This window comes from Pyxicephalus adspersus, chromosome 6, assembly GCF_032062135.1.
Source record: "Pyxicephalus adspersus chromosome 6, UCB_Pads_2.0, whole genome shotgun sequence".
NCBI lineage: Eukaryota > Metazoa > Chordata > Amphibia > Anura > Pyxicephalidae > Pyxicephalus > Pyxicephalus adspersus.
Window position 1 is genome coordinate 7,870,650 of NC_092863.1, and position 27,337 is coordinate 7,897,986.

Here is a 27,337-nt window from a genome sequence, read left to right on the forward strand (position 1 = left end):
AGCTGTGCTTTGATATGCAAAAAGAAACAACTGCAGAGTTTGTCTTGGTCATTAAAGAGTTACAAGAGCCTGCAGAACAGCAAAAGATTTCTTCTTCAAGTCATGCAAACCGACCCCTCCAAGCCTCTGTCCTGCACACAGGGAGCAGGGAAGCCCCTTTGGTATCTAGGAGTCGTCCGTATTTTGGATGTCCTTAACCCAGGCACTACCTGAATTAGTTTTTTTTTTCTGTCTGATTATAACCACTGTTCCATTACAGGGATTTCACTTGATGTTCGTACTGGGAAAGAACACATCAGTATATTACAAATTAGAGTTCCAGCCCTCCATAGTAGGAGCAAGCAAGATTGTGAAGTATTACCACCAACTCTATCCAAAGGTTTTACTTAAAGGGTGTTTTTGAGGTCTGTAATGTTAGGGGCTGGAGCAGTTTATTATTTTGGATGGTTCCCCCATGGACAGTGTTACTCTTTAAAAGCTATGCTGTCTGATTGGCATTGCCTATCTATTTAGAAAACCTTGATGGATCCAAGTTATCATTTGCAACCCTTAAGTAGACCTTGCAGTAAAATGCAGAAAATGCAGCAATATTAAAGAGGACCTATCACTATAAGATCTAGGCTGATCTGGTCTGTAATGTCCTTAGTTGTTCTGTTGTTTCAGGTGTGTGACTGTATCTACTGACTACATTAGACTAATAATATTCCCTATAATACAGCTCACATCATCTCTCAGTGACAGGTCCTCTTTAATGGGTCCATCACACCTTTTCATGTGTAATCTAATCAGTCAGTTCCACCTTTGAACCTGGAAGGGTTTAGCTCCTGGTCTATGACTCCATATTCCCTGCAGGGGCCAGGTAACATGCTGCTTTAGGACTTTGCATCTCTTTTCTTTGTGGGATCTAATAGACCTTCTGATTTCTCTATACTAAGATCCTGGTACTGCTATTATTATTATTAAACAGGATTTATATAGCGCCAACATATTACGCAGCGCTGTACATTAAATAGGGTACTGCTACACCATCATCAAATAATTGTCAGCCCAGAGCACATGCTGCCATTTTTCTGCACCAGCCACATGTAATCCTGTAGATTACCACCACCTGTTCAGTATGATGATTTAATCTTGTGTCAGACCAAATGCCTGCTAATGCCTTAATGCTGCACATAGGACTGGACCAGTATATGAAGAGGGTGGACAAATAAAAATGATATTTGTATATGAAGAGGGTGGACATTATAATGCAGGGTTTTTCTGCTTATGCACTTTGTTGGGATAGTTGATGAATACAAATCCTTTATTTGTAACCATTCCCACATTACAAAAAAAACATTACCAAATTCATATACATTGTGTCTGATAAGCACGGAATACAGTATTTCTTACAATGTTCAGACATAATATAATAAAAATGCTACTGTTGTATCTTGGGCTGCAAACTTTACCGAAACTCCTATGTGGATTACATTTTAAAATGATAGGATAATAATACCATAAAGGGGTTTATTAGGTAAGATATCGCTGGTTACTATTATCCACTTACCACAAACATTTCCTAATCCAAGTTAAATCATATAAATTTTGATTTTGTGCTGGGAACAAAATTAAACATTTTGCTTGGTTTAGTTCCCTTTACAGTGATTTATCTCTAGTATAGAAATGCCCATTACAGTATTCACATAATCGGTTTCAGACTGACTGATCATTTTTAACCATCCTCCGATAAAATCTGCACTTATTGTGTTTTATTTTCATTATTTGCCTGTAAGGGCTGTGGCTGTTACCATATTGAAAGCTAATGCTGTCGCTGGGCACCTGCATGTAAATCCACCAGATATGACATTCACTTTAAATTCAGACATTGCTTCTCAGCCAATTTTTTAAAAGCTTACATAGTGAGCTAGCTCAGACAGTAAGTAGACATTCCCAAATGTGAAAGCACATTGTAAGGTAATGAAAACAATGGTAAAACAATACTTTATTTTTCTGCTCTCTATAAAACAAACCTCATCTCTAGAGCCATGTTTAGTGTGAAGTAATTAATCTGCCGAGATCAATACTGGTGTGAGTGTCACCTCACTGGCCCAGCCATTCCATAGATATTGGCAAGCAGCGTCCTAGCAATCCTGACAAATAGAATTTCAGCACCTCAAACTATTGGATGTTTTTTATCGAAAAGAAAACACAGCCCATGTATTGGAAAATGCATGGAACAAGGGCTGTGTTTTCATTGTCTGCACAAGGCCTGCAGCTGGTTTTATGAGCTTTTTACTCTTACACTGGTACTTTTCAGCTGTGCTGGGAGTTAAGTTTAAAGCTTGTCTAAACCTTTGGCTCTTTTAGTTTTATCAAGCTGTAAGATGAGGTTCAGACCGGTGTCGGGAACAAATGTTTGTGTGGTTCCCGGCAGTTGGCACCAGTTTCCTGAACTTGAATGCCTACAAAGGGCAGCATCCAGCACTGCATCCCTGCTGCCCCTATTTAATAAACATACTACCTGATTTTACATACCCTAAAAGTTGTAGAGATGACAGCAAGCCAGGTTTACTTTTCTTAAGCAGATCCTGGAGTCCCAGAGGTAGGATTGTACTAAAATGCTAATTGATTCCAGGTCCCCTGCTGTTCTATAAAGAAGCACAGGAACTTGCAGCTCTACCAAAAGAACAGAATTGTTTTCTGTCAAAGGTTTACCTAATCTTGTTTCCCAGTGGAATATTGTTGAAGCATGTATGATAAGTGTGATACATGACCCATTGCCCTGCTTTAAAAACTTGTGTCCAGGTAGATCTTTATTGCAGAAACAAATGCAGTTCTAGTTCTACTTTATTGCAGTATTTTGCACGACAATGCCCACAAATCAGGAAGGTGCATTAGAACTTTTTTTGTGCTGAGTAATAACCCGTGTAAGGACGCTGTCTTTAAGGAGCAAGGAGGAAGTTTTCAACCTTATGTAGCCATGGGACTGATCAGCAGCAGAACAAAGGAATGTGTTAGCAAACCATTCCCACCCATGTTTTTAATGAGGTTAAGTTAGTCTTTTGTAGGACATTTCATTGTATGTTAATGAAGTAGTCAGCTTGGCCTTGTAATTCCTTTTGATGAAAAGCTTAACAATCCATTTCAGCAGCCTGATGCACTACAAAGTTGTGGTTAGGGGACAATCAGATTAAATGGTATATGCAATGTTTTTGGCCTGTACATTATATTACCAAACTGTCATATGGGACAAATACAGCACTACCTAAAGTAGAGGAGTATGCAGTGCATGCAGTTTTATTGTCTTTGCTTTGCTTGTGGCCGGTACAGGAGGTTTAACATGCTTGGTAATAGTGTCTCCCTGGGTTCACATCTATCATTTGCAATCAGACATACAAAGTCCAATCCCAAATCTCTAGTTATATTTGTTTTGGGAATGTTGAATAGTTGTTTTGTTTTATACAAATAAATAAAAGCTTTAAAAAGATGCCCAAAACATTTAGACTGTGGCCAAGTGTCACTCAGTTTTTCCTGATACCTGACCATATTGCTGTTTGGGTAAAACCAATTCCTGCTATTGGAACACATTAACCTGGAAGATTCCCAGCAGGGAATGTCTGATTTGTTCCCTATTTTATTAATAGAACCCATGGAAGTTTGTATGTAGCTCCAGTCCTTATAATGCACATAGAGATATCAGAAGTGTAAGAATAAACTGAGTTTTTTTTAAGCTTGTTCATATTTCTGGTGCCCAAAAAAGAGCACGAAATCATTGGAAGCAACTGTCTTAACTATGTATAGCAGTTCATGAATAAAGTCGTACGTCTGTGGTAACTGAAGAGAGCTGTAAGAAATGATTTCAGTGACAGGTTGTATATGACACAAAACCTGTATGTGGTTATCATAGAAGTAAGAAAATTAAATAAAGTTAACTTTGTAACATTGTGTCCCCTGCAAATCCACTCTTGCTGGCAGTGGCACCAATCCTGCAGAAAAAACATTGTGTGATTCCTCCAGCTGTTGTGAGCTACTTTGTCCTGTATTGATGCAAAGGTCATGGACAGAACCACAGCACAGATCAGGACATCTCTATGCTTGGATTGTTTTTCATGTTCGTTCCTCTCTGTTATGGAGATCATTAGTGCAGACACCCGGCGTGATGTCATGAAATCTCTGTGCAATCAGTGTCCTGCTCTACTAATAATAAATGTATTTGTATAGCCCCAACATATTACACTGCGCTGTACATTACAGATGGGTTGCAAATGACAGATTCAGACAATGACACAGAAGGAGAGGAAGACCCTGTCCAGAAGAACTTACATTCTAAGATAAGAGGGGGGAAGTAGCACACAAGAGTTACTGGAAAATCTATAAACATATTGATAGTTACAACATTGCTATTTATAATGTCAAAATTCCCACTTAACAAAAAGAAATACAAATTTGTAATTCCTTATGTATGTTGGAGCAGCCATGTTTGCCCTTTACATGAAAAGAAAGTGCCTCCTGCTCAAAATTCCCCCAAACTTTAGAGTTGGGTTTCATGCAATTACTCTGTGACCAGCTGGATAGCCTGAGGTGTATCATCCCCTTGAAATTCAAATCATGAGACATTGATATACAAAGTTTCACACATTTACACAAATACCTGCCCATCATGGTAAAGGTGTTGTAGCTGGTACCTTACATCCCTTATACTTTCTTTGCTTTTGTTTCCCCTTCTAGAGCCACTCCCCCAGGGGGTGTTACCAGTATTCAAATTGAACGAAATAACATGACTTTCCAGGATACTCCATTCTAATCTGAGTTTTGGATTGAGTTACATCTGCAAGACTTTTTGGACTTTTCTTTTTCATTCCAGCACAAAGATGGATCAAGGCTAGCTATTTTATAATCCAGGTAATAACATTTTGTGTTTGTGTATATCATATGTGCTTTTGATTGCTGGCTTCCATTGTGTTATACAGGAGCAGTGCATTTGTGTTTGACTGTATTTCTCTATTTTTATCAAAATTGGTTTCCCCTGAGATGTTTGCTTTTGAGGACCAGTTACACACAATCTTATTTCACAAACAAAAATTCAACAAAATAGAACAAAATTGTATGCCCTTTAGGCATACAGAAGCTTGGCTGATGTTGGTATCTTATGCTGAAAATGTATTTTTTTTTTATTTATCTTAGTTTTTTTTTTATTTTAAAGGACATTTAGATCTTTAAACCTAGCTCTCTCCCTCTTAAACTGTATACAGGGACCTCGTGTCATATATTGCTATGACTTTCCATTCTGGGAGGTTTACTTGAATATTGGGCTTCCTTATGATTGGGGAAAGTTTTTTCATGTCCTAAAGACTCATCAGGAAGTTTTACTGTTGTCACAAAAACTTGCCATTGAAAGATTTGCCCTTACCCTTGTTTAAATTCCTCAGAACCTTTTTCTGTGGCAATGGTCACTAGTACAAATACACAAATTGGAATACACATTGAATCACTGTAAATAGAATTATATCCTTTTAAGACCCCATTTATAGCATGTTGATGTGGTAAAGCGCAGTAATGCATGCTGCATGTGTTGGGACAGGAACGTGCGGATTGTCCCCCTTTACATGCATGGCTGTGGGTTCTGTTTAACACAACGCAAGAAACTCATGCTTTGCATCGCACAATATTCTGTGACTAGTTCCTAAAAATTTTTAATAATTCTGAACAGCCCTGCTTTTGTATGTCTCCAAGAAATTCAAAGCCGGCCACCTATGTTGGCAAATTTTAAATATTCCCGCACTTTTGTGCAAGCATTTCCCATTGTGTGAAACTTAAATTTGTTTTTGACAGCTTTCAGGAGGTCAGGTTGTTTTGGAGAGATGCTTGATAATTACTGATTGATGGATATGCATTGTGGATGATGGCAGTATTCCTGGGAGCAGGCTTAGAATTTTTGTAAGGCTATATCGATCTGGAGGTGGGTGATGAGGACCCATTCAGTACGGAGGACAGGTCTTTCTCATTCTTTGTGTACAGTCAGACACACACTGCACTCCTGCCGCTGTTGGCTTGACGCTTGCTCTGTAAGGTTTGGCTATCGCTGCTCTAAAAACCTGCATATTTATTTTCAGAATTGCAGTGTGCGAGCAAAAGCATCACCTGCAATGGAAGAAGTGGCAAGTGCTCTGTCTTCTGTGGCATTTGAAACTGAAATCAACCTTGAAATCTTGGAGAGCAGTTCTCCTGGTATGCTAGTTTATGTATTTTTATAGGATTGTTAAGAATATTTAAAGTTTAATAATGTTAGGTTTGGCCTGGCTGGACAAATTACAGGACCAAGGGGTAGTTGGGTGGGTACCAAAATAATAAAGTACGGAAAAATGAAATTGAAAATTGCTTATATTGCATTTTTCCAATTGAACTTCAGTTGCTGCAATGACAGCAGTATTTTTTTCTGGGTTTTTTTTTCTTTTGGCATGATTCAAAACTAAGGCAAACTTTTTATTTATTTTGGAAAAACCCTTAAAATGAGACTTGTGTATTCCAGACTGGCTCCTGAAATGTAAATGAATTTGTCCACCCATGTCTGTTTTCTAACAAATGCAATTAGGTATGCTTGTAAGGAATGTGATTGTCCTAATATGCAAGGCTGTACTGTGGTAACATGGTAAAGAAATGGAAATAGTCTTTTTTTAACCTGGCCCTGAATAGTAATAGAGTTCCAGTGTAACTAGTGACAACCTACGAGCACAAGGTGTAAACATTACCCTAATGCTTATGTTTTCTTTGGTCTTTTTTAAGTTGCTTACATGTTTATGTTTTTTTGTTTTTTTTTGAAGGCTTGATAATAAACTCTACATCTTGCTTAATTTAATGTCTAGTTCAGTGTTCTCCCCAGCCACTTTTAGCTGGGTGCACCACCCGGCAATTTTCAGTTACCACCCGGCTGTTTTTGGGTGGTTAATGATGAGTTGGCTCCCAATACAAGGGCTTCCGCAGACCTACAATTTCTTCCCACTAAGCTTAAAAAAATGACTGTTAAGCACTGTTTAAAAAAAAAAAAAAAATCTTTACAAATTGTGCTAAAATAGAATACTTCTGTAGTGTTCTTCCAGCTCCTTTTAGCCAGGTACAGCACCTGGCTGCTTTCTGAAAAGTTGGGTGGCAATGCAGCAGTGGCCTTTCACCTACAGCTTCTCCTCAGCTAACATAAAAACAATCTTTGGATTATGGACCTTAACCCCCTTAGTTTACAGCCTATGAATTTGGGCAACAAGTTTGTGTGTTTTTTTTTTTTTTTTTTGCATGACACTTTTTAGGGAATAGATGGTTGCATAGAATAGTTGAAGTTTTGCCAAATGTTTTTTAGGTTTTTTTCCATTTTTCAGTGCAGGTTTTTACATATAAGAATGAAGGAGTCTTGTAATTTTGACTTTTTACCTGAATATTTTTTCTATGGCCAAGGATATGTACTGTATTGGTTCTGGCATATATATTTGGCAGCGACATTCATACATTTTAAAGCTCAGCTACTCTATGGTAAACAAAGGAAAAGCTGCTTTTGTCTACTTTGATTGTGAATCTGGTTTTGGGCTGGGTACACACCCTGGGTAAAAGGAGGCATGGTTGCACATACACATAGAACACGGTTGCATTGATTTGCTGACAGCCTGATTTGCACCCAAATGTGCTGCTTATTTTTGTTTTTTGTCACCCATTTTCTAGCTTTTGTGTCAAGTGTATGTTGTGTACATGTTTGTAGATGGAGGGAGACATAACATGATTCTCTTAATCTCCATGGTATTGCTTGTGCATTTTGTTGCCCCTTTTACTAATATTCTGCACATCTGCCTGAACAGTGTATATTAATTAGGGCCTATGTACTTGGAGCTGTAAGAATCTGCGATATATTGACACGGTATAATAATCTAGGTCTTTCTGCTTTAGTATTGTATTACAAATCAAAGCATAATCTGCTTAGGACATGCATTTTCACCATAAACAGAGATTGTACAGTCATTTTTCTTTAAATGCAAGTCCGTGTACTAACCTTCAGATGAATATTCATAGATAGTCAGCTAGTTTGCTGCCTTTTGGTTTAGTCTTGTGGCCATGCTGCTTTCTGTGTGATATCAAGAAATGGTGATATGTCATTGTTGCTTGTCGAGTCAGATCTCTGTTGTCCTGTTTGTATCTTGGCATGTCATTAAAATTGTTTAATTTCCAGTGTGCCCTCCTTACCATGAAAGAATTTTATGTTTTTCAGTTTGTAGAACTTTTTCACTTTCTTAGGACAGAATCCACAATATTCATTAGTGGGACCTTTAGCAGGTTTCTTAATGTTCGATCGACTTTGATCCCAATAGGTCCAGTTACTGTTAAATGTGATAGTATAAATAATGGGGAACAGTCCGTAGGTGTCATATATGGTTGGATATAATTTCCCCTTTTATAAAATAAGGTTGGTTTGACAGAAATAAGTGTTATTTCCAGGGCATTGGCGCAGATACATTTATTGTAGTTTTCTTACTGTGAAAGTTATCAGCAATGAAGCAATTTAAAGACTAAAGGTACTGTTAGGTTTTACAGCAATGATTTGTTAGAACTATAATGGAAAAGTGTTGAAACCTCTCTCAAACTTTTACTTTGATCTCCATATCAACATGCTGCTAAAATCCTTGTGCTTTTAGTATTTGTGGTCTTGTGCTTATAGATATTGGATTTTAGTATTCTAAATATTAGATTCTAGTTTTCCTCTGCCCCTGAACAGGTATTCTTTGGTGAGTAGAACCTTCTTATTTATAGAAGAATTGGCTAAGGAGATGTTATGTCTAGATTGTACTGTAATCTCTGATGCTTGAAAACCTTTGGACTGTATAGGGGGCAATGTGTGCTGCTTTTATGGAAAAAGTATTTTTGATTATCTGGACAAGTAAGATTGCCCCATGTTTTAACATTAATCTCAGCCCTATAATCATCTAAAGAAGTTGTCTATGAATCCATTTCTGTTAATGATTTATTAAGCATTTGCTTTCATGTATTTTTCCTTTCCATATTAGCATCTATAGTGGATGACAAAGATCAAACTAATGATGAAATATTGAGAAATATTAAACCAACAAGTAAGGAGTTCAAGAAAACTTGGGGTTTCCGTAAGACAACCATTGCCAAACGTGAGCTAATTGGTGACACGGATATGGATGAGGGCGCGCAGTCCACTCCTTCGCTCCGTCGCAGCGGGAGGCAGCCAAAGCGCACAGAGAGAGTGGAAGAATTCCTAACGGCAGTGAGGAGGAACAGGGGCAGGAAGAGTAATGCCCTGGATGAGTCTGGTGATAGGTCATGGGCAGTGACAGATGTTGAAACTGCGTCAGAAGGAAGCGTGGAAAGCACCACTGATGTTAAGAGCGAAGGGAAGATAAAAATTGAGGTTAAGAAGGAAGAAGATGATAGCTCAGATAGCGATGGTATGACCCTTAAGGAAATCCAGACTAGACTGAGAAGCAGACGCTCTGACAATCCTGTTGCTGAGCCTGTTGCAGCACAGACTGTTACCCCAACACACCCAGAGGGTTCTATCCGTACCAGGAGTGCCAATCGTGCAGCTATTCTGCAGCAAACTGTTACAGTAAAGCAGGAACCTGAGAGCCCCGAAAATACAGAGGAGGAGAAACCTGTCAGAAAAGTAGCCACAAGACGACGTCCAGAATCTGAGATCTATGACCCGAACACCTTGTATTGTATCTGTCGACAGCCTCATAACAACAGGTATGAGATTAACTTAAATCATTTAAATACAAAGTTGAGGCACCAGAATGCTAGCTGTATAGCCATAAGGAAAGTGCATTGTGTTGGGGTAAAGATTTCTATACAGGGGAACTTGACTTTGACTTTAATAAGGCTGTTCATGTGATGTAAGTCAAGACTGAAAACATGTGTATTGGTGGAGTATACTTGATGTAAAAGAGTTTGTAACTGTTTCTGAATGATCTGTCGCATTTCTCCTTTAGGTTTATGATTTGCTGTGACAGATGTGAAGAATGGTTTCATGGCGATTGTGTCGGCATCACTGAAAGGCGTGGGCAACTTCTAGAAAGAGACGGAGAGGACTACATTTGCCCCAACTGCACTGTCCCACAAGGACAAGAAGGTGCCGTTGGCAGTAACAAGAGAGAATCAGCTATACCGGATAACATTAATGCTCATTCTGGTGCCAACGCTTCTGTGGATCAAGGCGCCCCAGATCAGGGTATCAAGGGTAGAATTGAGAAGGCTGCAAATCCCAGTGGCAAGAAAAAACTGAAGATCTTTCATCCTGTAAGTGTTGTCTGTTACAAATCCTAAATTAACTTGTGAGGGATCCCATTCAAGTGTTAAAGCCACTGGGATCTGTTATAAACTAAATTTAACTGAGGGTAAAACCCTAATTTCTATACCAGTCAAAACCTATCCATATTTCAATATTTTCAATTGATTTTATGATTACATTGGATCAATTACCATCATTGCATTTTGATAACTTTGTAACTAATGTTTGGGTGGACTGCTCATTGAAAATTGGGCGGGGGTTGTCATTTGGGTTTCAAAATCAAAACCTGATAAAATAAAATGAATCAAAAAATGAATATTATTTCAATTTATTTTAATTTTAAAATGATCACTAACTCTTTTCAGTTGTTGAACAAGAGGTTGGTACATGGAATAGTTTTGTGAGGATTGAATTTTTAATCCTTTTTATTCTTACAAAAACATTTGACAGAAAAGGCAGGATCCGCAGTTATTTCTTTTTTTCAGTGCCTCATGTCTTTCCTGTGTTTTTTTAGGTGGAGGTTCCCAATCTCGCTGAGATGTCCACTGAGGTCTCTGACACTACTGAAATTTCTCAACAAGTTTCCTCTACTTCAGAGGTCTCTAAGTCTCTAGATATTGCCAAGTGCATTGGACCAGGCTGTTCAAACATTGCCCTTCGCGATTCTGTGTATTGCAGCCATGACTGTATATTAAAACATGCTGCAGAAACAATGAAATCATTAAGTGCAGGCAAAGACGCCAAACCCAAGGAAAAGGTCAAGGTAAAATCTGAGAAGAAATCCCCGCCATCCAAAACTCAGGTGAGCCTGTTTTTATCTGTGGGATTTGAGGTAGAAACTTGATGACTGGATTAGCTTCGCCATACTGTGACACTTTCCTGACATTAAATGTTCTAATATTGAGCATTCTTTATTTCTGTAATAGTAGACATTTCCATCTACTGCTGGGTTGCTTTGCTTCCAAATCTCCACATAAATGTGTGCAGTGAATCGTAGCATAAATCACGGTCAATGTCCTATCCCCACAATTATCTGCAAAATATTTCTTATCCATCCCATGCCGCTTTGGGACCTAGCCTTTTGGTTTTGCTGTAGGGGGTCCAAATTATATTTAGTTAAATGTTATGTTTTTCTAAGGACATTCTTCAGCTTGAAGCCATGAAGCTTTGTTTATAAAATGACGTTCTTTTGCTTTTAGCTTTATGTATTCACTTTGTTATAGTTGGGTATATTTTTAATGTTCAAACAGCAACTTCAACCTTGAGTGTCCTGTAAAAGCTTTACTACATAGCAACCCATCAGATTCTTCATTACTTTTTGATTCTTTTCTCAAGTATTTAACTTTTCTGTTCTTTTATGACAGGCTCCTTCTAAACCTGCCGTTCTGCAGAAGACTGAAAGCCACCAGCCTGCTGTTACAGTAACCCCAAAGATGGAGACGGAAGTGTCCAGCGATGAGCCATCAGAGGAGTATGGCAGCAGTACACCTTCTTGGGAGAGTGACCATAATTACATTGCTGTAAAGCCAGAAAAGACTGCCATTTCATCCTCAGTGTTTTACAAATGTATGTATCACTTAGGAATATTACCCCCAGTGCACACACATCTAATCACACACACACACACACACCATTGCTGGCTACCATACATTACATATTACTTACGGTTAGTGTAATGTTCTATATCCTTGTGGATGCCCAAGTGAAAAAGCATTCCCATAGGCATTCTGAATATTTCCTGTGGGTTGTACAATGAGGTAAGTATGCATCTTGGGCCGTTCTTGGATGTGAGGTCAAGGTTTTAGGAAGCAAGTACTTTATTTATTATAACTGAACAGCATATGGGGAGTCTGAGGGTGTAAGCTCACCTATTAATATATCAATGTGCTTTCCTGGATGTAATTGGATCAGGTTTTGATCCATCTGGTCTAAAGGTGATTTAACCTAACAACCAACATAAACATTTAAGTCACTTTGACATTAAGTTTATGTTGCTGCTTTAGAGGGTTTTCCTTTACCTTTTTACATTTCGGTGTTCTTCCCAAAGCTTTGAAGGCATCTCTAGGCCACTAGTAGAACAGTTTGATAGCATTGGTGAAAGTGATATGGTCCATGTCGGCCTCCTAAAACCCAAAATGCACATTTTACTGAAACAAGGTTTTTTGCGTTACAACCCACTAGATGGCAGAGCAGTATAAAGATTGTCATTTGGTTTGCTATGTTTTAAAATGTTCCATGCCATCTAATTTTATTCTGAGAGAAGACTTTTTCCTTCTAATCAGCGCAGATGGATTATCAGGTAAGTGGCAATGGACCTAAACATTTTTTTTTTAACACAAAAATTAAAGAAAATTTGTATCTCACCTTTTTATGTGAAATTGTATTTGTATGCACACTGTTTTGCAATAGTGCTTGTCTATATTTTTCAGTACCAGACAAAAACTCAGCTCATATGTGCTGTGTGATTGACCATGCATAGTGGGCTGTGTTTTTTTTCTGTAATTTTTTTAGTTCCTGGGTACTGTAAATGATCTGACAGTAAATTGCACATTCCACATGGAAATATGATAAAATCTTCAAAATGACATCAGATAATCGACCAATACAATTTTTTGGTTGACAAAGTTGATGGCTTTTACCCCATTTTTATTTTCCTCACTTCACTCGGCTGAACATCAGTGGGAGGAATTTACCCTGCTATAGAAGTCAGTGTATGAGCAGTATACATAGGTTTATGGGAATATAATTTAATATGGGGTGTATAACACAAGGTAGGCTTCAGTATACAATATCATTGAACATCTTGGCAATTGCCCAGTTCTTTGTATTCCTCTAGTGGCCGGAGGGATGTTGTACTATGTTCCGTTTCTTCAGTCGCCCTGTACATGTACGTTACATGCATGGTTCATTTTTGATCAGGGTTTGCAAAGGGTTAGAGCTGGCTTCAGCCCTAATACTACTCTGCCCTTTTCATATGGGAAATGCCATTTTTTGTACTGGGAAGTGATATTTCTTTTTTTTGCACGTGTTGGGCTTCCGAAAGTCTGCTATATCTTCCTATTACCTGGAGAAAAGTTCATGATTCAGTTCTAAGCATGACATTCACATGTTCAATCCAGCCCGAAGAACCAAAGTGTTTTCTTTGCCCTTCCTCTTCAGTGCTAATTGACAGGGTGCAGTGCCTGGCCTAAGCGTGTACGAAGACTCTAAAGGTAAAGGTTGGTTAGTTTTTACTGTTACGCAAACAATTGGTTTGTTAGATCAAACAAAAACCTAACCAGGCTCCTGAGAGCCTTTTATGTATTTACATGTATGCTTAGGGTAATGTCGTCAACTAATTTTTAACATTTTTTAGCTGTGTATAGTAACCACTCAAAAATGGGGTATTGGGGGTACCTGTACAAAATGAAATTATTACAAAATGCCAAATTATAGCAAGAAATTAAGCAGCAACAGCTACTGCTTCAGCATAAATTTGTATAGATAAACGGATTGGTATTCACTAGTCATTGTTTGCTACAATTCATGGATGACCCACAAGCAACATAGAAGCAAGGCATCATCCAGAACCTTTTGTCTCAATATCACACTTTTATATTTCTATGGGGAACAAAACAATGCATATGTTCCAAACGTCTGCCTGTCAATGGGCCACTTCTGTTTACGAGCCTATGCAGTTATTTGTGACAAACGACGGTTTCATCAGCACTGGTTCAGGATTATGAGAAATAATGGATGGTTGACTTGTTATGTGAATGACAAGCTAGATTTTAGGACCAACACTTTTGGGTTTTACAGAGGACATGTACATTTACAAAGTTCACACACTTCATATTTGAATGACTCTTATTAACCTTTCATAGAATATGACCATGCTGTATTTGGGGCTCATTCCTGTCCTAATTTTACTTCCATAGCTATCTATGTACACACCCTAAATCCATACTTTGTGATAATCCTTGTTCTCTCCAGCTCCTTTTAGCTGTGCTCTCCACTCGTTATTTTTCAGCCACCACCTGGCTGTTTTTGGGTGGTTAATGAAGAGATGGGTCACTATTCAGGGGCTTCTACCCGCCTACAAATTCTTCCCACCTAGCTTTAAATAATGGCTGAGTTGACCACTGGTGATAATACCTCGGTAAAGCTGGACTGAAAAGAGAAGGTCTTTAAAAGCATACAGAGAGATGGGCTAAAGCGGTTGTTGTCGTTCTAGCCTGTTATTCTTTCTGGTACAGGCCGAGTAGCTGAAGTCAACACAATTTAGGTTTAAGAAACACTCTACTAAATTGCCCCTGCTGGGCTTGCAGAGGGCAGCAGAATGCCCTGCACTTGGTAATGAGCTCTGGTATGAGGGACACCTAAATCTGTCAACCTTGACGTGCAACAATAAGCCAAGCTTATTTCTGCTAGGTTCCTTAAAGAGCTGAAAGCCACAGCCCTACTGATTTGTCAAAAGCACCGTACACTAGCTTTGTCCTTTTCATTGCAGGTCCCAAGTTTAGGCACCCAAAACTCATCTACATTAAACTGCAATGCACACATGGGAATGCTTTGTCCATTGTTTTGCAGTTGAAAATATCTTGAAATATTTCCTCTGTGTGGCACTGGGCATGATAATCTTTCATTTTTTACATGTGCCTGCCATGGTGCTGCACAAATGACCAGTGATGACACCAGCCATCTGAGATTCTAAAAGTGCATTTGGGAACTGACCTAAGCATTGGTACTTGTCATTCTCACTATAGGCATGCCTAGAATGTAGCATTTATTGCTCATGCATTGATAGGCAGAATGAAAATAAATCCACTCAAAAACAGTGGCATGGTTTTTAAAAACCATTTGTTCATTTTTGCAAACCATTACATCTAGTGAGTAAAAGCCCTTTCTTTGTGTTTGCCACCTTCCAATCCATTGCTAAGGACTGATGTGTCTTCCTGAAAATGGTGCATCCTGAACATATTATTTGCCAAGTAAGTTAGTGATCCAAATCACAACACCACTAGCTGCTTGTCTGTTTAGGATCTGCAGTACTACTGGGTAAGTGATAGGGCTAGCATGTACTAATAGTGCTCATCAAATCCATTTCTGTTTGCCCTGAACATTACCTGTGTGCTATTAGCGGCCAGCTGTCTGTGAAAAGTGCCATGTTGAACAGGATGGATGATTACTGCAAGGATATGAATTTTAAATGCACTAAACCTAAAGGCGGCAGTTTAATTGCTGAAGCAGCAAGCTGTCACTTCTGCAATGAAATAAACTTACCTGTCAGTTTGCAATCTCATTTTCAATGGAGACTGACCTTCACATGCGCAACTCAACCTGACAAGTCAAGATAGATGAAGATCATGATCCAGGAGGAGGACTAGGAGAAGATGCTTGTGATAGAAAAAGGACATCTGATTTTAGTTTTTTTTGTTTTTGCAAAAGAAACAGGTGATGTTCCTTCTGCAATAAAGAACATGTTTATATTTAGGTTCGGTTCATCTTTGAAGCATAACTCCAGACTTCTTTTAAATATTGCTTTGCAGTGGGGGTCCTCTGTGTCCTGCATGTGCCTTGGAGGGATAAGGAGTTGGTATACCTACCTAAGTGCCTCACTCCCCAGACAGCCATTGCTTTCGTTTGGTGTCTGGTGATCCAGGTGGTGATGTTTCTGGTCCTGCACTGTATATGTCAGAGCCACCACCAGCTGGGTAGCTTTGTTAGCAAGCATTTAGGAGCTGGGGAATAAGGCAAGTATTTGTACTTGCTCATTTTCCTACCCAGCCAAGCAATCATTAAACCAGTGAAGGCCAGAGAGCACTCAACTACATGGGTAATAGGAGCTTTTATTCAAATTCACATTAACCATGGCCGTGCATGGAACTTGTGCTTTCTAGATCTATCGCTTATGTAGTATGAGTTGGGAAGAGGCTGAGGGTTTGGGAAACCAATGAATGAAATTGAATTAGATTTTCCCCTCCAATGAAAGCATATGTTTTATGAGCATTCAAATGCATTACCATGATTTTGCGCAAAAGAACTGGAAGCAGCGACATCCGTCACTCCATGAAAGGAGAGCTCTATGGGCCAGGACACACATGCACCAAGGTCTACAGATGTCTTACACCACCAAATCTGTCCGTCAAGTGGTACTGTAGTTTCCAGCCAGGTATACTCAAGACCTGAGACTGCTTGAACATTCTGTCATGTCCCTGCAATTGTAATTTCTGGGCTTTAAGATGCTTTGGCATCTGACACATCATTTGACAGCAGAGCATATAATATAGTTTAGACTTTGCCTCCCTCAAGTAAGTATTTTTTCTCTATTATCTATCAATGCATAGAGAACTTTTTTTTTCCTGCATTCCCCTTCTGAAAAAAGGTTCAATTCCTAGGAAAGTTCTAGAAAAGGTATAGTAATGAAATGCTTTGAGATTGCTTCAATGCTCTATCATTACTTGTGTCAAAAGTTGACTTACCAGCAGCTATGAAAGCTAAAAAAAAAAAGTAGAAGGGAGAATACGCTGATGTTGGAGCCAGCTGCATACTGTGCAAAGGATCTTCCTAAATATGCAGCACTAACATACATTGTGTCCACGAAGAAACTTGCATTACTGCTAACTTCTTCTGAGCAGTAATTTTCACAGATGCCAATATGTATGTACCCAACAGTTGGAAAATAGTTGGGTATTAGCCAGTGGGAATAAAAAGATAAAAACCATCAGGTTTTCCCCTGCCTGTCCCAATACAAAGATTGCTTTTCACTTCCCCGACAGGAAGTGAAATGGGAAATTACGATATCTCCTCAAAGTTAATGCAAGCCCATTTGTTTTTTTACTTTAAGAGGAACACATTTCCCCACTACAGAATTTTTTCTCTTTTTGCTTTGCTGCCAATTCTGCACTACTCCTTGTAATGCAAAACATAGCTGCCAGTTATTTCCTGATGTGTGGAACCACAAATCCAGCCCTGCAGATGGCTTGCATTGACCATTGCCCTGATTGATGCATCCTTTCTTAAATTCTATAAGAGCAACATCAACGCTGGATAACCAATAGGAAGTGTCCAGGTCACACAGACAATGGACCCCGGAAAGAAGGACCCTGCCTTTTGGAAACTGAGGAACGAAGGCTCGGGACTATAACCGGTGCATGACCATGGATTTTGAGTAAAAAGCTGAAATATAGCTAAAGATTAATTTCCAACCAGGCATGTCCTTTATTACAGAATGGACAGATGATGTTCCTTTAATAAACATACCTGCCTGATCATTTTATTGGATAAAATTCTGATGCATACCTTTTTCTCTCTGAGTTTTCTGACCTTTGGCTGCCTAGATTGGCCAGGATGAGTTCAGATACTTCTGAATGACCCCAAAAATCCTTTAGCTTGTGTCTGCTCTCATTGATGGATGAACTGCCCATCATGAATTTCAGGGCTCCTAAATATTAGTGATTTCCAACATGAAATGCTTTATTGCACAGATGATGGCGGCTTTCTGGTAAATTTTACTACCTAGTCGTAAAGCGAATTAGGCTTTGCCTTGTTTGGGACGTTTTTACACCTATGTAATGCTTTCTATTTTTTACTGAAAGTTTACGTATTACTTTAAATGAAATCAGGGAGCCCTGTGTATATTCAGCATCCTTGGTGCCAGTTTGGATATTTCTAATATCTGAAATACATTTTTTTTAATTTCATGCTTAATTGTAGTGTGGTGTTTGAGAAATTACTTAATGTCTACGTCAATATTACCAATGCTGCATAGATACCTGCTCAAGCTTTTTTATACCAACAAAAGTTTTACCTTTCTGACGCTTGTATAGAAGAGAGCGTTTTAAGTAGAAGATCTTCAAGAAATAATCAGTCTGCAACCTCCGCATTGGAATTTCTTATCTAGAGCAGCCGTCGCCAACCCTTTCGGACCTCACAAACCACTAAATCTATCATTTTAAATTCCGCGGACCATTAATATGTATTTGTGTAAAAAGATAAATACGTTTGTAAAATGATCTTTCTAATGGTGCCCGACGAGGACTGTGGAGGCTCGGATTCATTGCTCAGCTCAGGGTTAAGTGAAGTATTACTATTGTTACTTTTATCATTAGTTGTATTGTCTTTGGTATTACTAAAGAAATGCAAATTATTTGTTTGCCTTTTCTCACTCACTCATTATGGGTTTATTTCATATGAATCTAAGACCAAACAAGAAATGATAGTTATCAAAGTCAAACACTTTGATGTCATTAAATATACCAGTTAAAGAAAATACTCAGTTAAGGTCATACTTAACTAAAAGAACATCTGAGAAATAAATAAAATAAAACAATTGGATGAGAATCGGTATTGGCGGAGCGGGGTGACTGTTGTAATGGTGGAAACAATACTGAAGCGTTCTACTCGGCAACAGTTGCCTGATACAACTTAACACTACACTGACATCACGCTGCGCCTCCCTTGTTTCTCCGTCTCTAGTACAGTTCGTTAATGCAATATAAAGTCCAAAATTTGAATTCAGAATATATTTTATTAGAACATTATTTTTGTTTTATAATAAAACATTAAAATTGCAAATAATGTCTAAAGTTTTCTTGTTGACCATGGACCACTGGTTGGCGACCGCTAATCTAAAGTATTTAACTGAAAAAGTTTACTAAAGAAAAATACAATTCAAACAATAATTGTACCCTATACTGCTAGATAATGAGAGATTCTTTCCAGTTATTATAGCGAGGTATCTATATATTTACAAGTAGCCGTGTATCAGCATTTGTTATCTGGACAGTGTGGACACCCCTAACACTTTGGTTGCCTTCTGGTAAAGAAGAAATTGGTCATCTTAAACTAGCAATCCAGTGGGAGCAGAATGTAACAGACCGAATCTTCGGGATGCAGCAACATCTTCTGTATTATGGAGAGAGCAACTCATGTTTGTTAAATCCTTCCACCCTGCTTCATTTTTATGATGCAGTAACACCACTGAATCCACCAACAAGTTGCAATCCTTTGTGTTGGGTGATAAGAGCGCTTGTTACTACCATAAATCATTAATTGTGTGGTGCAGTGAGATGGTTTATTTAGTACAATTAGTGCTATACTGGGAAATTAATATCCCCACTAGTCATCAAAAGGTCTCGGGCTGTACCTTTTGGCCACAAAGTCATCCTGGCATCAGTGTCTTAAGTCACTAAAATATTTCATCTTATTTTGGTTTCAGACCATGAAAGCTGCAGTTTAGTTTTGCCTCTTCTCCAGGCCTGTCAATGAAGTTGGAAGCTGCAAAATAGCATTTTGTAAAAACCTGCCTTGTCACAATTTTTAATGGTGTATAGTTTGGCTTCAATGGGATGGCAGGAAGGGAGTAGTTAAAAGAATGTTTCATATTCCCAGCACTCAACAATAAAACTCATAGACTGGATTTATTTTTATGCAAAATACCTTGTATGGAATTGTATATTGACATGATTCTGTGCCAAGTTCATCACAGCAAATAAGCTAAAATAAAATCACAGTTAATAGACCTTGACACAAATATAGATAATTTGTCCAGAAGACAAAATTGTATCTTGTAACCTATTTTTTCACTTAAGATCTCTCTGATCTCTAGAACTTGTGTTGGCATATAAATGCAACCTACCTAGGAACACTCTTCTGCAGATTGCCACCAAATAAAAAAAGGTTTTTTGATATTTGCATTACTACTCCAAAGAGAGAGCCTGCTACTTGCAATCTGAGATAGGGCTGTTAAGAGGAGTGTCAAGAAAATGTACAGCACCTGGCTGGCCACTTTCATCTGATTGCACACAGTTAACTTTTTAGGCCAAATTGTACAAGAATCTTAGTCCAAGAGCTCTCTCGCATTACATGCTACCACAAATGGGTTTTATAGATCATCAAACTAGAAAGTTTGAAAGTTATATTCATATGTAGAATCCGGATGTTACAGATTTTCTTTAGCCTTGTATATTAGACACAAGGAGGCATGGGGCTCCCTTATACTTCCAATGCATTTGACTGGTCATAGTTTGTGGTGTTTTGTTAGCTGTTGGCGCCTCCAATATTTCGCCTTCGGTTAGTAGGTTTGACTATCAATTACCTTGGCCCTTACAAGGTTGGAATGCTAGGCTTAGTTTAAACTATTTCTCTATGACTAATGAATCGCTTAAAAGCATGCATTTTATTGCAGCTTAATCCTGATGTACATTGGAATTTGCATTACTTTTATATTTCTAGTATACACAATTAAGAAACTAGTAAGATTTTTATTCTGTTTCTGCAATGTGAACCAGGAACTAAGATCCAGTTACTGACATGTATTTATTGTATGTCATCGAACACTTTAAATTAATTTGCACTTTGATGTCAGAATTAATAAGGAGATCCAGTCCTATATACCCAACATTTTCTTTCCATACTGCCCACCGATGGGTGCTTTCACATGTATTCATTGTGATAATGTGGCAGCTTCCTTGTGCTGGTGCAGGCCGTTGTCTATAAAGGGTCATATCTGTTTATCCTGTGATATACACTTGCTATGTAACGTTAATTATCAGCCTGCATGTACCCTCTGCAGGATCCTACCATGTTCCCAAAATGCATGTCTGTAGAGGCCTGCTTGAACTTGAGATTACCCTTTAAGCAGATTGCATTTATGTCCAGATGATCCCATTACAAACAGGAGACACATTGCTTACAAATCAAAACCTTTAGGTACTTTGTGTTGCCTGATTTTGGGCATTTCAAGAATCGATGATCCACATGTTCTGCTTGCCTTAATAAACATTTTAATATGTGTTAAAAGGTTGAATAGACTTGACCAATTGAGTTTTTCTTTCTGTATAATAGGCACATTTTACATCAAACACTAGACTGAGTGACTTTTACTAAAGCCTTCCAGACTATATATATTTTTTCCCACCCTCATCATACATTTTTTTTCTTGTAGCTGAGAAAACAGAAGCACCTGAGCAGCCACAAGAAGCCCCAGCTCCTCCTGCTAAAGAAGCCCCAGCTCCTCCTGCTAAAGAAGCCCCAGCTCCTCCTGCTAAAGAAGCCCCAGCTCCTCCTGCTAAAGAAGCCCCAGCTCCTCCTGGTAAAAAACCACCACCCTCTCCAACAGCTTTGGCAATAAAGCCAATCTCTGCTCTGCCACGTATCCCCATGTTGAAGAAGATTCCCATCGCCCCAGTTTCAAGCAAGCCCCCATCTAAACAGACCACTGGTTCAACCAGCAGCAGTGGAACCAAAACCTTGTCTCTCAAACCGCAACCCCGCCCCCCTCCAACTTCATCAGCTATTACTAAACTTCCAAAGATACCCAAGAAGACACCACCTCTATCTTCTGCATCTGAACCAAAGAAGGCGTCTTCTTCAAACCTTGTAAACAAGAAACCGGCATCTGGGGTATCTCCATCCTACTCGGCTTCCACATCTGCACCTAGTTCATCATCCTCCTCATCGGTGACTAATGCTGCACCTAAGCCGACATCTAGCTCTTCTCGTCCTGGACCCAATAATCAGATCAGGCAGAACATTCGCAGGTCCTTGAAGGAGATCCTTGTCAAAAGGTGTGGGTTTAGATACTTTTGGCACAACACAATCTTGTGTACTATGAACAATATCATACAACATGTGGTTTAGTTTATAGTGTTTGGTTATTTCAGCCTATTAGGAGGTCTGAGCTTGTTATGATACAAACCACAGGGGTGTCCTCTAGGTGCCCAGTGCAGGTATTAAGTTGTGGGTATCCTGTGACTTGGATATGCATGCTTTTTCATGTTATATGAACTTGAATAATACAAAGTAGAGAGTTATCTTCATTAAAGCTTTGCTCAAAGCAGACCTTTCAATAAGACGAAAGGTCCAGTTGCACGCTCTGGACCAACTCCCACCTCTTATATCTCCTTACTGTGGAATGCAGACAACCAATGCAAAATCACTTTATTGTGAGGTATAAAATCTGCATTTCACAGTAATATTTCTAGAAGGGACTGTACCCTTATTCTTTCCTAAAATTAAGATAATTAAGCACAATGTTATCTTTCCTTTTCAAATGCAGACTAATAGATGTTTTCAGGTGTAAGCTGACCTTTTTTTTAGTTTAAGCTGTGCTTTATATGTAAATATAGGATTTGGTAATGTAATATAGAAAGCTTGAATTTGTTTATGAATAGCAATGGTAACTCACTTTTAACATGTATAATATAGTGTGTATTTTTTTGTTTCAATTTAGGATGACTGACAGTGATGATCTGGTGATGCCTGAAAATGATGTTGGGCAGGTTGCTGTAAACATTGAAAAAGAAATGTTCAACCTTTACAAAGATACAGACAGCGGGTACAAGAGCAAGTATAGGACCATCATGTTCAACCTGAAGGACCCAAAGAATCAGGTAAGATCTCAATGATGTTACAGGTGAAGGTGATCAGGGAACATGCAACACAAAAATCACTGCTGGATTTTTTCTGCCCTGTATGTTAGGATTCCAAATGTAATTTTGCTTAAAGTGGTTGAATTTGAAAATGGCCAGTTTTTTTGCATGCTGAAGTTAATTACTTTATAGTCTTTACAAATTTGAACTCTTCACAAACCTTTAAACATGGTAAATTCACTGCTGTTTTGAAATCTGTGACCATTGGGTTAATAGTAAATTTTGTTTCCCTGTCATGGTGTCCAGGGTCTATTTCAACGAGTTCTTCGTGGAGAAATCCCACTCGCAAAATTAGTGCGCCTGAAACCTGAAGCTCTCGCATCAAAGAAGCTTTCTTCCTGGAAAGAGTCAAAACCGGTATGTTGGAGTCAACTGGAGAATTTTGTGACAACCTAGGGACATACTATGAATCATTTAACCTAGTGGGCTTTCATGCATCCTTAAGATTATGTCACACTTGATCCTGTATTAATTCAGCAAATTACTGATTCTAGAGTGGCCTACTAGAGTGATAAGTGCTCACTTGCTTCTTTGTCCCCCATTAGTAGCCAGGATCTGTAGCATTTTAGCCAGGGTGTGAGCCCAATGTTTTTAGTACCACCAGTGTGACCACACTTTTATGTATACACATGCAACTGTCCTGTATATTAGTATGACGTGTTTAATTGTAAATTTTTTAGTCATGCTTGGTAGATATTCAATGTATTGCTAAAAGAGCTGTATATTTTTTCCTTCACTCCAATAGACTGCGGTTCTGAAAACCAAGTCTCGTGTGGAACATAAAACCCTCTCAAGACATTTCTTAGTAGATATGGAGGAATCTCCTCCCATGTCCGATACTGACACGGTGGGTTTTAGTTCTTATGTAGCATAGCATGTATAAATGAGTGGAATCACATTTGTAAAGGCCAATGGTCCTGGTCTCCCAATATGCAGTCCATTCCTAAAATTGACAGCAACTGGGGGTTTAATTTGAGTGTTGGAATTATTGTACATTCCCTTGTTCAATCAAACATGGGGTCTGTTTGTTAAAAAATATTTGATCTAGAAATGTTGGCCATTATGGTAATGTGTCCCCACATATGTGTCTATGCTTCTAGGTTGCTAAGTTATTAAATCACAATGCTTTTCCAGCTCTCACCCACTGCTAAGCGCTTTCTTAAACTGCTGTGGAAACATTCTTATAATTTGGCTTTTGGGCTTTAGTTTGGTCGAAAAACCCTTTTGGATTATTCTCTGTTTAGAAAGCATTAGACTTAACCTCTGGTTCCCTCTTATTTTATTTTTTCCTTTCTCAAATTTTGTTTAGGAGCAGCAAGAAGCCACTAATGTTCCTTCCTTGGAGAAAATCAGCTCTGCCCTCCCGGACATATTCAGCAGTATGTTGGAAGACACAACAAGCCAGCATCGTGCCCATCTGTTTGATCTCAAGTGCAAAATCTGTACAGGTACAAAGAAAGCTCCACATTTCTCTAACTCTGATGCAATTACAGTAGTTACCTACGAAATGACTTATAGTTCTGTTAAGTCAGCCATTATTTATACTCATGCATCACACTTTATAGGACATAAGGTGTTATGAATTATCTCCAGTGCAGACAGACTGCTGCAAAATGGTTTTTATTTATTGGAAAGGAATGGGTCACAGAACGTTATTACTGCTTTCCCGTTGGACATGATCTTCCATGAAGTTATAAATGACACCTAGTGTCAGTCCTATTTCACCAGCTCTCACTATACTTCTGCCTGATAATACATCTTGTATTGACATCACATGTTTGTGAAGTCTCTACACATGGTAAGCTTCTGAACATCTGTTTTGTCTCTTTGGTTTTCTACACCAAAATGATGTTCTCAAGCCGTTTGTACATGTTGCTATTCATATACAATATCCTCTGTAATTTGAGGAATATTTAAAACCAAAGTAAAGCAGGCACAATTCTTATTCCTGACGGGACAGGCAATAAAACATGCTTAGCTACCTGTACTTGCCTTTTCCAAGTACACTGATCTGCTTATGTGCAGCATGCCATGGTTTTCTGGCTGATATAGTATACCTCCATGGCCAATTGAATGCCCATGCGTTATGTCACTCTGGCTTGCCAAGTCCTGATGCCTAAAGATCTGTCTGACACTTAATGGAAGAGTAGATTAAATATGGTGGTACCTACAATGGAGCGAGGACTTTGTGAGTCTAAACAAAAAAAAAAGTAACCTCTAAGGTTTGTTTTGTTGTAGAAGGGATAATGCCTGATCATTCCAGACTTGCCTCGGTCCCTTTTTTTCTATTTTGTACATTTAATTTCACTTTATCCTGTCAGGCAAGGCCTTGTGTTATGTAACTGTTTGTAGATCAAAAGGAGATCTTAATTCTCAAATTTTGTGGGATGTTTAGGCTAAATTCTTTTCTGAGCAGGTGTGAATAGTAAAAAGCAGAACTATCGCTTTATTCTGCAAGGCAAAACTGACTCTTTATATTTTGTAACAGGTCAGATCTCTGGTGATGATGAACCCCCAAGTAAACGTCCAAAAACCACTACTTCCTGAGTGAAGAAGGCAGAGCCTGTAGTGAAACCAGAGGCTAATGAGCCTCCAGCAGAGGAATCTGATACACCAATGGATACGAATGAAATTAAAGACATCATCGTCCCTCCCGTTGTCCCTGAGCCAGTTCAATTACCCAGTGCTTCCCCCACACAACCCGAATCCCCAGTAGTTAGTCAGGCTCCTACACTTCCCATCACCAACCCTACTACCAAAGTCATTGGTTCTGGCAGGGACCCTAGAAGAGCGATTAACCGGCCACCTGTGCCAGCTGCCACCGCTACTGCTGCCGCCGCCACCCCCCCAGACAGTAGCCCAAGAATCACCCGGGACCATGAAGAATCTGCTGCACCATCACAGCCTCCTCCTATCATCACCGCTCCAAAATCTATTCTGATGAAGCCGACAACCTCCAATATTCGATATCTAACAGCATCTTCACCAAACATCAAGTGCGTAGTCCCAGAAGTAATGTGGATCAAGTATAAAGCCCAGTGCTGGTTGAGAATTGAAAGTTTTAGATAACATGTTAGTGGCAACAGAGTGCAGCAGCCTACAGCAGTCAGGTTTATGTTTATCTGGTCTGACTCTTAAAGATAGTTTGGGACTGCTGTGGGATTTTGCACTTTTTTTGCTAAGCTTGATATTAGATACAATAAGGGCTTAGCTCTTGCAATTTTATTTATTTTTTTTAAACCACAATTATACTTTTGACAGCATGGCCTGGGACCTTGCATGTAAAGAAATGTGAATGTGCAAGACCATTTAATTGAGCACTGAACACTTTCAAAAAGTCTATTTCCATGCCAAAAATTCAGACCTGAAACCTTATTGTGCCTATTTTCTAGCAGCTGGATTAGCACATTTGAAGGACAACTAATTTCTCCATAAGAAAAAAATGTTTTTGACCATTAACAGGCCAATATTACATTATGGGGGAAAGGGGGACTTTGAGACCTTTGCATTTCCCTAACAACATCACTTGCATTATTACCATGTACACATTGCAGTTCAGTTCTTTCATTGGCATGAAGCACTGTGATCTGCTGGGATTAGGCTCTGAAAAAAGACTGCTACCATGGAAAGGACAAACCTGCCTCCATATGTAGTCATGAAATGTGGCTAATCCTGTGTACATATACATTACAAAGTAAATTTAGTAATCTTTTCTTTCTGTGCAATAGGCAAATTAGATTTCAAGAAAACCTTTAATGCTAGTGTACACAGGTGTTCATCTACAATATTCCTAGAAGACCAAACATTTCAGAATACATGCAAGTAGAAACACCAGATAAGTTAAATCATCCTGCAGGATGGGTGCTACTACTCTAAAGCTATTCTTTACATCCAAAGAGCACAAATAATGGGCATTTTCCTTATTGCTTTATGTTAATACTGTACCAAACCGTTCACTAGTAAATACCATTAGGAACATTAGTTCTATAAAAATGAAGGTAGCCAATCCACATTCACATAGTCTGAGCTAACAATCATTTCCTGCCTCAGTCTTTCTGGTAGCGTTGGAACATTTTTGTTCCCCTCCTGTTTATTATGAAGGACCAACAGGTTAGAACTATAGTGATGCAGCATGCCTTGACTAATTGGAGTTGCCATAAGGTGAAACCATGCTTTTCTGCTTGTGGTGTAAATCATGTCTACAGTGGTAAGCCTGGCAAGTAGTAGTGGAGGTTGTAACATGGGTAAAAGAACATAAACCCCACCACAACCTCCCCCCCACTTTAAAACTCAACCTATATCCTAAATTTGGTTTCCATAGAGCTAATTTTTTTCAATTTCGGTTTTGAAGTACTAAAAATAACATACTCTGAGCATCTTCAACACATGCCCATTTCACCATGGGTTTTATCTTTAAAACCCTGCAAGCACAAAAAAAGGGATCTGAGGTCAGCAAGCTTCTAACTTCCTGGCCAATACACATATGCCTCTGGGATACTGATTTCCCAAGTAGTATAGTAGTGCCTAGTGTACTTCTTTTGGACTATAGAATACCTTTTATAATTTACAGCAAAGTGCAGGCTAACAAAACAGAGATTCATGCAACAGTAGCAGCTACCCCACAGGTTTTTTTTTTTTTTTTTGCAGAGGT

General features: G+C 38.8%; 1 protein-coding gene across 1 annotated transcript in view; it reads left to right on the forward strand.

The window, feature by feature from the left end:
* Nucleotides 1-27,337, forward strand: part of DIDO1 (death inducer-obliterator 1) — a 39,003-nt gene that overhangs the window by 4,043 nt on the left and 7,623 nt on the right. Inside the window, 12 exon segments of the mRNA XM_072414422.1 lie at nucleotides 4,711-4,884; nucleotides 6,096-6,210; nucleotides 9,024-9,732; nucleotides 9,975-10,281; nucleotides 10,788-11,075; nucleotides 11,638-11,839; nucleotides 21,201-21,822; nucleotides 22,488-22,647; nucleotides 22,933-23,043; nucleotides 23,432-23,533; nucleotides 23,996-24,134; nucleotides 25,175-25,682. Coding sequence (XP_072270523.1) covers nucleotides 6,129-6,210; nucleotides 9,024-9,732; nucleotides 9,975-10,281; nucleotides 10,788-11,075; nucleotides 11,638-11,839; nucleotides 21,201-21,822; nucleotides 22,488-22,647; nucleotides 22,933-23,043; nucleotides 23,432-23,533; nucleotides 23,996-24,134; nucleotides 25,175-25,682 — 3,230 coding nt within the window. The 5' untranslated portion in view covers nucleotides 4,711-4,884; nucleotides 6,096-6,128.